Below are 10954 nucleotides of genomic sequence, written 5' to 3'. Positions count from 1 at the left end.
GGTCTTAGAATACCAGTGGTAAAATTGTAAATAAATATAAAAAAGGAGATTGATTGTTCTTATCTTATTTATATCCTCATTTTGAACGAAAGGGCACCAATATTAGTATATCGCAGTAAAAATAAATAAATATAAAATGTGAAATTGATTGCTCTAATCCTATTTATGATCGGGATGTCCTCGGTTTGAACGAAACGACGCAAATATTAGAGTATCATAGTAAAAATAAATAAATATAAAAGGTGAATCAATTGTTTTATTCCTATTTATGATTGGAATATCCTCATTTGAACGAAACGACACCAATATTTAAATATCGAGTGAAAATAAATAAATATAAAAGGTAAAATGATTGTTCTAATCCTATGTATGATTGGGCAATCCTCGTTTTGAACGAAACGACGCGAATATTAGAATACCGTAATAAAATTAAATAAACACAAAAGGTGAAATTGATTGTTTTATTCCTATTTATGATCGGAATATCCTCGATTTGAACGAAACGACGCGGATATTAGAATATCAATGGTGGTAGAATAGTAAATAAACATTTTATTTATTATTTATCATTTATCATTTAGTTTTGCAATAAAAAGTTAGTACTTAATTCAGCTGAGTTCTTCTTCTCTGCCTGTGTGTCTCTCACTTCCCAAGGAGAACAAAGATATTGCAGTCTTTTAATCTGTAAGTAACATATATTTTCTTGCGTACAACTCAAAGGGAAAATACCCAAAACCGTTGATTCTTGGATGATGCTGGCTTAGATCCCTTTGTTTCTGATTTTGGGTATATTTCTTTGCTCTATGGTTTATGCATTTTTTTTCTTTGTAAATATATAGATGTTTTTGCTGCTGTGTGTTGGAATGCATGTGGATCGGGTTAATTGTTTTGATAAGTTTAGTGGTAGATTCATTTGATTTATGTGAATGGGTTTCAATCTGTGTTATGGATTTTTTTTGTCAAGAATTGAATTTAATGATTTGAGGTATTTCTTTGTTTGATTTTGTGTCATTTTTGTTGTATCTATGTGCTCTTAGAAATCAAGATGGTTGATATTTGGAAGTTGTTGATAAATCTTAAGTTTTTTTTTTAAAAAGGGATTTTTTATTTCTACATTTTCTGCCAATGCTTTAGTTTGATTGTTCTTGTTTTATCGGATTTTAGGTTCCTTCTTAGGTGAATTCTTCTTCTCTATTTTTTCATGTGATGCCATTTTCTTTTAATTTGGAAAAATTGGTTCAACTTTGAATGCACATGGCCTGTGGAAAATTAGGGTTTTGTTTTCAATTTAGGGTTCAATAAAAGTAGGTGTTTATTAATAGAATCTTGAGTTTGTGGTCACTTAATTGCTATGCTGCTCAAACTCTTGTAGAATCCCGCGGGGTGCGTGTTGGATCCTCAAAACTAGTAGTTGTGCCCGGTTATATAAATTCACAACACGATAAACAAACCAATTAAGCTATGTTGCTTGGATTCTCGAAAAATGTTTCCGCATCTGCGTCGGATCCTCCAAAATATGTGTATTTTTTAGGATCCGAGGCAGATGCAGCAATATTTTTGGGGAGTCCGAGCAACGTAGTTTAATTGGTTTGTTTTTTATGTTGTGAAGTTATATAACCGAGCACAACTAGTTTATGACTAAGGCATAGTTATCGTTCTTCTTCATTGTATTTTAGGTGCTAGACTATTGTGTGTGCACAAGATGATGACATTCACTAGTTCTGATAAAAACAATTTGCAGATATAGAGGTATGTAGGTATTTTGCTTGGAATCTATGAAAAATCCGTTAGCCTTCTAAACTAGTTGTTAAACTAACAACACATTCACCTAGTTCAGTTGCACGAACCAAGTGAATGTATAACTATTAGTACTATACAACCTGGAAAAGTTCTCTCCTAGTTTAGTCTTTTTTTTATCGTTATGTCCTCACCTAGATTAGTCGCGTTCACTTAATGCGATCGAGGCGTTACATCTTTAACAATTACTTTTCTTACTCTTTTGTCGGAAGAAGGAGCGGCTGATTAGTACTCTTAAGAAAAAGGTATGAACAAAAATGGGAACCCAAAATAGCTAAGCTAGCACATTGATACCTTTTGTTGTGTAGTTATTGTACCTAAGTTCCGTCAAGCCACTGTTATTCAAACTAGCATTGCCACTCTGGATATATCTTCAAACTAGAAAAGACACTTTTACTTGGGATGTAACTTGTCTAGTTACATTTGTATTTACCGTTCTTTAATTTTGAATAGTCTGTCAAACTGATATTTCCTTATTTTCGGGAAACTGAATGTTGGTAAAATGATTCAATAATATATTCAAATATTCAATTTTACAAGTTACATGAAAAGGAAAGAGTTTACCAATAGCAAACAATTCTTTATTGTTTATAGTGCGTGAGATCACGTGTTGCTAACAATCATAGTATGACCTTTTATCTAAAATAAATTTCAGAAAGCAGATCTAACATCCCTTTCGCCTTACTATTATCATGTCTGATAGGGATTGTGTATCCATAAATTTCACCTCCATTTGTGTTTCCATCATTTCGGACAGTCTTTAAATAATGTTCGTGTTATATAGAAATTGTTGTCTCACCTTCCTTTTTAACTAATGGTAAACATTGTTTTCTGTGTATTGAACTTGACTTGGGTTCACTCTAATAAAGATAATTTGTGGCTCGTATTGATAGATTTCTTCATAAAAATAAGTATTAGGAAGAAAGTCTTTTCTAAGGTCGTAAAATATTAAACAGGTATAATTTTAACTTCAAGACAAGTGTTGATGGATGTTAGTGAATTTTTCCATCTTAAATAATTATGTTTTCGAATGACATCTCAATAAAATTAGTAGTCTAAAATTAAATTTTAATAAGAGATCTGAAGTATATACACATACCCAAACAAAAATAATAATTTTGTGTAACTTTTTTTATCTTTTTCATACTTGTTTTTAGTGTAGTATTCTTAACAAACATAAAACCTTTAACTTCGCATAGTAATATTATAATTTATAATATTAAGGATTAATTCAAGTTAATAAGATATTAATCATGTGTTGCATTGCACTAGCTTGGATGTTTTTGTAAATAGTTTATTTATTAGTGTGAAGATTTGAATAGTTTAATTCAAAGTTCTAAAATATTTATATTAAAAAGTACATAGTTTTTTTTTTTTACTTTAAATTTTGTACATTCTTTTTACATTCTTCAATATTGTCTAAACAAATAAAAAGGTGAGCAGCCCTTGAGGTTTGTTAGGAAGCTCTCCTTAATGAACTTAGTTTTTGATATTATTGTAAGGAAAGATGCTTGAAAGATTATCCACTTTGTGGGAGTGGCATCTCCTAGGAACTTGAGTCTGGACTCTTGTACTCATTTTGCTTCCACTGGATGCCATTAACGCCTTACTTTATTAAGAAGAACTTTAGGCTCTAGACTTTAAAAGAGTTGTTTTAGGTCTGCTGTTTGAACCCAAAATACGGCTTACCGTGAGCTAAGCTCAGATTCAATTGGTTGATGGACCTATCTGCTTAAGATTTATAACCAACAAAAAACTCCTAAAACAGCTGCTTTAGCCATTTTTTATGATTGAAACAAAAGCTTCCATCTCTGAGTGTCAAGTAGTCCCGGTGTTGGGTGATTCTTGTACATCAATGATCAATTAGTTGGACCAACTTTCCAATGTGACCTGGCGGTGATTTATTTGCTTTCGTGATGACTTGGGAAGTGTTTTGTTTGGGAATATCTCATGTCAACTTTATCGTTTGTTCAACATAAATACTATTCTTATATTTCTGATAAGAAATAGTATTCCTAACTAGTGGTTCAAACTATTTTCTTTGCTGCTTTATGAATGGTTTCATTACCCATATCATCAGTTTCCTTTCATGGTTGTCAAGATCTCCTGTGGCTGTAAGTCATTTAGTTGGGTAGTTTCAAAATTTATTTTTTCTTGCTACAAATATCATATGTGGCCTCTCGTAGCCTATCTGGTCAGTTGGGGAACTTGATAAGATATTGCCTTCTATATATTAACTCTGATTCATCTTCTTGTAGAACTTTCAGTTATTAATGATATTTGGTTTTATTGGTCTTCCATTCGTTTTATCTTGTATTTGTCAGGTGATTTTAAGGCGCTTAGAAGATTCTGTACTTTGAATGCCTGTAGGAATTAAATTAGAATTTGTTTTTGAAAGGATTTTTGTGTATAATGTGTGTGTGTGATATTTTAGCATTCAAGACCCTTCACATGTTCAACTGGATCTTCTTTGTTTACAAATTTGCTCCTTGTACCAGATGGACACATTTGGATATGGAGAAATTTTCGATTACTAGCAGTCTGGCCTTTTTAATTTGATTTATAATTGCGCTCTATTATAACGTTTGATGGTTTGGTATAGAGGACTCCCTTGCAGCCTCTATTTTATCAATGCAAACAGGGACTCCATTTTTAGATGTGTGGAACCTTTGGTTAAATAGGGTAAATGTGTTTGTTTTGTCATTTCTGATATATGCTATTCACTGTTCCAGGAGTTCTCTTGTCAAATAAATTGTGTTTTCTTTCTTTGGACAATTTTGTTCACCGTTCTAGGAATTCTGTTGTCGAATAAATCGTGTTTGCTTTTTTTGGACAGTTCTATTCATATTTAGATTTGGTTGGATGGAGCGAGATCATCTGGACCTTGCGATCCCTGGAAAAGCAGATCATAATGATATTTATGGTTCTTCAGTTGCTAGTCGCAGAGATAATATGAAGCATGAGCCAAAAGATTCGAGAAGCTCTGCACGCTCTGGAGGGATTGGAACTTCTAATCAGAATCCTAGAGATGTTGCTGCTTTAGCAGAAGAAGAAGACCATAACACTGATGATGAGGACAACCACAGTGAAGATGCTCAAAAACAATTGGTGCTTTACGATCCTGCTGCAGTTGGTGCGGGCGAAATTGCACTTGACGTCGATCCTGTTAATTCTCAACCTCGACGAAACTCCTTTCCATCTTACGCATCTAGGATTTTGCCATCTGTAGGGGCATTTACTGTGCAGTGCGCTAACTGCTTTAAATGGAGGCTTATTCCTACGAAAGAGAAGTATGAGGAGATAAGAGAACACATTTTGGAGCAGCCTTTTTATTGTGAAACTGCTCATGAGTGGCGTGCTGAACTATCATGTGATGATCCTCCTGATCTTACTCAAGATGGAAGTAGGCTCTGGGCTATTGACAAGCCTAATATTGCTCAGCCCCCTCCTGGGTGGGAACGTCTTTTAAGAATCCGAGGTGAAGGAGGCACTCGGTTTGCTGATGTGTACGTTTCTTGCATTCCTATACTCCTTTTTACATTAGTACGTTTTTAAAGTGCATATATGATTCTTCCTGTTTTAAGTCGAGGATGACAGCCCATTTAACATTTTTTGCCATGATTTACAGGTATTATGTTGCGCCATCTGGAAAGAGACTTCGTTCCATGGTTGAAGTTGAAAAGTAAAATACAAATTTGAATCTATATTTTCTTCTCATATCCCTCACCGTTTTGATCAATGCTTTCTCTTCTTAGGTACTTGCAGGAACACCCAGACTATGTAGCACAAGGTGTAAGTATGTCCCAGTTTTCTTTCCAGATCCCAAGACCTCTGCAGGATAACTATGTTAAGAAGCGGCCTTATCGTCCAGCACTTGCACCTGATGAAAATGAACCTGGTATGTCAGGACCTTTTGAACCTCTTGATCCTCTATAGACATGGTTCATTAAGCATGCTTAAGTTAAACACTTGTACCATTTGTGATGAATTGATTAAAGCTAGTAATTGCATGAATATAGTTGATACTGGAAAAAAAAAGGAAGTATCGCTGCTGTCTTGTCTCTTTCACTCTCGGCACTCCACATTCTTGAATTTGCTGATTCTTTGCACTGTGATCTAGTGAATGCTGGTCTGGTGTGTGCGCTTTTTATTTCTTTTTTGGGACAAAGTGAATGTTGATCAGGTTTTCATGGCTGCAGAACTATTTGAAAGGAAAGTTAACAGGTGCTACCCCACCCCCCACCCCCACCCCGCCAAGTAAGATGGAGACTCTGCTATAGGTGGATAATGAAAGAATTGCTTTTACATTACTAACTGTTCCGATTTGAGTCGAGTCACTGGAAGCTTGCTTAGGGATAATGAATCTTCTGAATCATTATGTGGTTTTTTTGCCTTAAGCATTCAGCAAACCTGGGCTATAAGCAGTTGATTGATTGATTTTCCTTCACCCCTTTGTGTATTATAAGTTCATAAGTATAGATCAGTCCATATTGATTGCGTGATTTCATGAAGATTCTAAATGGCATCACCTTGAGACAACTGGTGGATATAAAGATCTGTGTTTATGTATATATCTTTGCTCCTGACTGGTTGTGCCATCACTTTAGTCTAATTATTTCCTAAGCTTGGCAGTGTTATTTACAAAAGGAGTAGACCTTGTAAACTTGTCACTGACTGAAACACATTTGTAACTATGACAGTTAATCGCATAACATGGATTGCTGACAATGGTGATACAGATTTACGGCTTGGTATGCCAGGGCCTCCTCTCTTTGAACCTCTGAGCCAATCATTCAAGAAAAAGAGGACTCCTTCTAAACGAATGAGCAATGCTGATGCAGCGTGTAAGTCAAGTTAGGAGAGTCTTATTTTTATTTGTATATGATCTGGTGAAATCTCTCTGGATTCCTTTTTATGTAAGCTGAAATTGAGCAAACTGAGCATAGACTTGTACCTATGGAAATGTTTCTGGAAATATGGCCTTGACCAAACTTTGTGTTTTTGATGAGCTTGCCTCAAGTTGATATGTTTTGTTGTTTCCAGAATTAGGTAATGTGAAGGAGCTACTCTTCTTAGGTCTACTTGAAATGTTTTGATGTTTCATGTCCAAATGTGTATTGTAGAAATGTTGCATCCCTTACCTCTAGGGCTGAAAAAATGAGCTGATGAGTCAATGACAAACTCTGTCCGAAGCTTACTTGGGCTAAATGACGGGCCATAACCCAATGCAACAACGCGGCCTAGGAGAAATCAACGATGGCAGCAACAACCTTCTGGCAATGAACTACGATATCGTCACTCAGCAAGAGTTTGGTGCTCATACTTCCATAAAAATCTCCAAGCACATGCCAACTATGATGGACACTGAAACCAACAATAAAAACTTGGATTGTTGAATCTAGAGTCATTCATCATATTACATTTGATGCTCATAGCCTAACTATGACACAAGATTATCACGATCCCAAAAAGGTCTTAATGGGTAATGGTAATACCATATCAATTTTCCACGTTGATAACACTAATTTATGTGCATAGATTATCAATTTACCTTAATATTATGTGTGCCCCTACCATAAAAATAAATTTTATCTCAGTCTCACAATTTTATTGTGACAATCAAATATCTATTAAATTTTCTTCTTTTCATTTTCTTCTGACTACGGAGGCGTCTTTGATATGTGGGCAAAGTAAAAGTGGACTATATAAAGGGCCATCGGGCATCCTCAATGCAATTTGGTCATTTTAAATAAACTAAGCTTTTGCATAAGTTTTCTTTTTCATTTTTCAGATTCAAAAAACTATTTCAGTCTGTAATTATTGTTGTTCAAATAAGATGTATAGGTTACCATTTTTGAAAATTTCTTGCCAAAGCAAACAACCTTTACAAATAACACAATGATTTATGGAAACATTCTCTGGTGTTATCTATTAATAAAAAAATATTATTACATTTTATTTGTTGATCATTTTTCAAAATATATGTTAGTTTGCACTACCTAGTAATTTACTCCAGATTCGCCTATGAGTAAAACAGGTTGTCTAACATGTTCCAATGTAACAGTTAGAACAATAAATAAAGAACACAATATTTTTACGTGGAAAACACCTGGCTAAAAAGGTATAAAAAACCATGACATGTACCCCTATAGAATTTAATTTCAACTTCACTAAATCATTGAGCCTCAACAGAAAACAAATTACAAACTTTGCAACCTACGAAACTAACTCTAATTCCTTAACCTCAAGTTATAGATTTAGATTACAACTCTTACAATCCTAGGAACTAGGGGTGTCAAATGGGAGCGTTTGGTTGAAACTAGAGATATTAAAATGGGTTGAAATAGAAATCGGGTTGGGTCTTGACCTGCCCAAGTTTAGTTTGGGCCCAAATGGGTTGGGTTCAAATGGGCTAAAAAATGGGTTGGGTCTCGATCCAACCAATTTGACCCGATTAATCTCCATAATTTTAACATAGTGATAATTAACTTTTATAATCACAATGCAAATTTCAACTCAAGATTTTTTTTTTAAAAAAAGTAACAAATGGATAGATAAATCCTAAAAGATGTTAAATAGATAATAATTCATACCTTTAATATAGGAACATATCTTAGTAAAAAGTTTTAAAACGGGTTGAAATTGGAGATTGAATTGGGCTTAATTGAAGATTCTCTTAAAATAGATTAGACTTGAATGGGTTGAGATTTAACCTAATTCAAATTATCTTGAGCCCAACCCTTAAAATTTTGGGCGGGTTATCTATGTTTGAGTTCATTTTTGACACCCCTACTAGGAACTAACTCTAATTTCTAACCTTCAAGTTATGAATTCAGATTACAACTCTTGTAATCCTAGGAACTAACTCTAAATTCTAAACTTCAACACAAACCTCCCAAGGTACGTGTTCCCAATTCTTCAAGTTATCTCAACCTGAAGACAACACTCCTAATTCAGTTTATAACTCACTGAACTAAGATTACATCAAGACTCAATGACTAGGTTCTTCGATGTGTTCCTTCCGTTCGCTGGCAGCACTTTCAAAGTCAATTTTTCAATTGTTCTTTTTGCTCTGTAAGTGTACAAGTATTCTAGACGGCTTCACCTCTATTTAAGCACAATTCTTCATAGAGTTATTGTTCACTTCAAACTCCTCATTGACTTGAATTCTCTTAACTTACAGTTCTACTTCAAGTGAGACTCCTTCCTCAATTCAAACTCCTTGCTTCTTTAGACTCATTCTTCAAATCAAATCCATTAATTCTTTTATGTTATAGTTAAACTTCAACTCTTCAATTCAACACTCATTTGAAGAGTTCTACTTCAAGTAAGACTCCTTCTTCAGTTCAAACTCCTTCCCTTTTTTGACTCCTTCAAATCAAACTCATTGATTCTTTCTCTTCAGTTCACCACTTGTTTGTTTCTTTGTGTTTTATCACGAAATTAACATTATCCATTCGTTAATTTCTGTACTCTTGTCTTTATTCATTTTATTTGAAAAATAAACGTATTCGTTCTGTAGCAGATCTTTTACAAGATCAATTCAGATTGGCTCTGGTTCGTTTAAAAAATGTGGTTCGGGGGACTATATGTGGAGCAATTTGGCATAAATTGATACTGACACCTCAGAATTTGGTAACCTCACCTCCATTAACAACTACTTATGAATCCTTTTTCGGTTTACACCCATTATCTCAAGTTTTGGATCGAACTAATCCATTGACCCAAATAATTCATGGGAGAAAATTAAGTTATTTGGGCCCTGGAGGACTGACAGGCCGCACTGCTAGTTTTCGGATACGAGAATGAAGTTGTCGAGGTTTTCAAAAGTTCACATCCCTTGAAATATAAATTTTTCCGGTGTATATAGATGGTGGTGATGAATTTGAAAGACTATCCTCATATTTAAAAACGTAAGGTATTGAACACTTAGTATCCCCTCTTAATACGGCGACAAAAAGTAGCTTTAATTGAACAGAACACCAACATGTTATTGAAATTGTCAAGACTCTATTACACCAAGCTTCCCTTCACTCCAAATTTTGATGTTTTGTTTGTCACTAAACAATTTTATCTCATAAACAGGTTAACTACACCAAATTTAAAAGACTACTGTCCATATGAAATTATAATATTCAAAGCAGCTCCAAATTATGAATCTATAAAAAAAATTGATTGTTTATGCTATCTTTGAATTCGACCTTATGCCAAAAACAAATTAAAGCCCCATTCAACTCCCTGTGTTTATTTGGGGCTCTCTAACAAATATTACGGTCATCAGTGTTTTGAAGGCGTTTTATGATCTTAAGCAAGCACCTCAAGCATGGTATACAAAACTCAAAAAACTATATATTTGATATCAACATGTTTCAATAAGTTCACGTTTGACTTCTCCTTGTTTATTTTTAATAACTCTGGCTTTACAACATATGTGCTTGTTTATGTTGATGACAATATAATTGTTGGCAATCACATTTCTAGTTTATTAATGGTCTATCCAATCATTTCTCTATTAAGGATCTTGATGCACCAAATTACTTTATGGGAGTTAGGTTATTCGCACTAGTAATGATATTTTGTTGTCACATCAAAAGTATATTATAATTATTTTTTATCGTTATTTAAAAATGAAAATTAGTGATTGATTTAGTATGATCTTATGTATGATGTATATTATCCGTTAAAAGTGTACATTAAGTTATTCTAGTTTAATTGATAAAATGAGATTAAGAAAGAAAAAAAATATTTCCATTTTTATTAGTTAAAGTGATTTTAAAAGAAGAAAAACAAGAATAAGATTCTTTAAAAGTAATATTTTTATTAGGAGTTTAAAAAGAAAAGAAATAATATGTATATTTGGAAAAGGGTATTTTTTATCCATTTAGTAATAATCGGGCATTTCTAGACCAAGCTATTAACAGCAAGAGTATTGACGATAAGGGCATGTTTAGATCAAACTATAAATGGAGGACATTGTTGTTCGTTTCACCCATTTCCACTAAAAGAATGATTCTATATTGTGTACTCTTTTTTCTTGTTAAGATTTTTGTCACTTAGTTTGAGTTTTTCCATTGAAGCTCGTATGACTTTAACAAGACACATTATTTATTAATTGAGACTCAAAGGGAAAAATATGTGTATACATTGGAAAAGCTCA

The 10954-nt window shown here is 33.7% G+C and overlaps 1 protein-coding gene across 2 annotated transcripts; it reads left to right on the top strand.

The window, feature by feature from the left end:
• Nucleotides 1–595: 595 nt before the first annotated feature.
• On the top strand, nt 596–6802 carry LOC125868372 (methyl-CpG-binding domain-containing protein 2-like). 2 transcript variants are annotated; one of them, XM_049549037.1, is made up of 5 exons: nt 596–684; nt 4634–5303; nt 5426–5479; nt 5553–5695; nt 6498–6802. In XM_049549037.1, exons 2-5 carry the CDS (start codon nt 4660–4662, stop codon nt 6653–6655), a joined length of 999 nt encoding a protein of 332 aa, XP_049404994.1. In that variant the 5' UTR covers nt 596–684; nt 4634–4659; the 3' UTR covers nt 6656–6802. The 2 variants fall into 2 exon arrangements, with proteins under 2 accessions (XP_049404994.1, XP_049404993.1); XM_049549036.1 differs by having other exon boundaries at nt 596–786.
• Nucleotides 6803–10954: the final 4152 nt, after the last annotated feature.

This window comes from Solanum stenotomum, chromosome 6 (genome assembly GCF_019186545.1).
Source record: "Solanum stenotomum isolate F172 chromosome 6, ASM1918654v1, whole genome shotgun sequence".
NCBI lineage: Eukaryota > Viridiplantae > Streptophyta > Magnoliopsida > Solanales > Solanaceae > Solanum > Solanum stenotomum.
The sequence above is the reverse complement of the archived record's forward strand: the minus strand, read 5'-3'. Positions and strand labels throughout refer to the sequence as shown.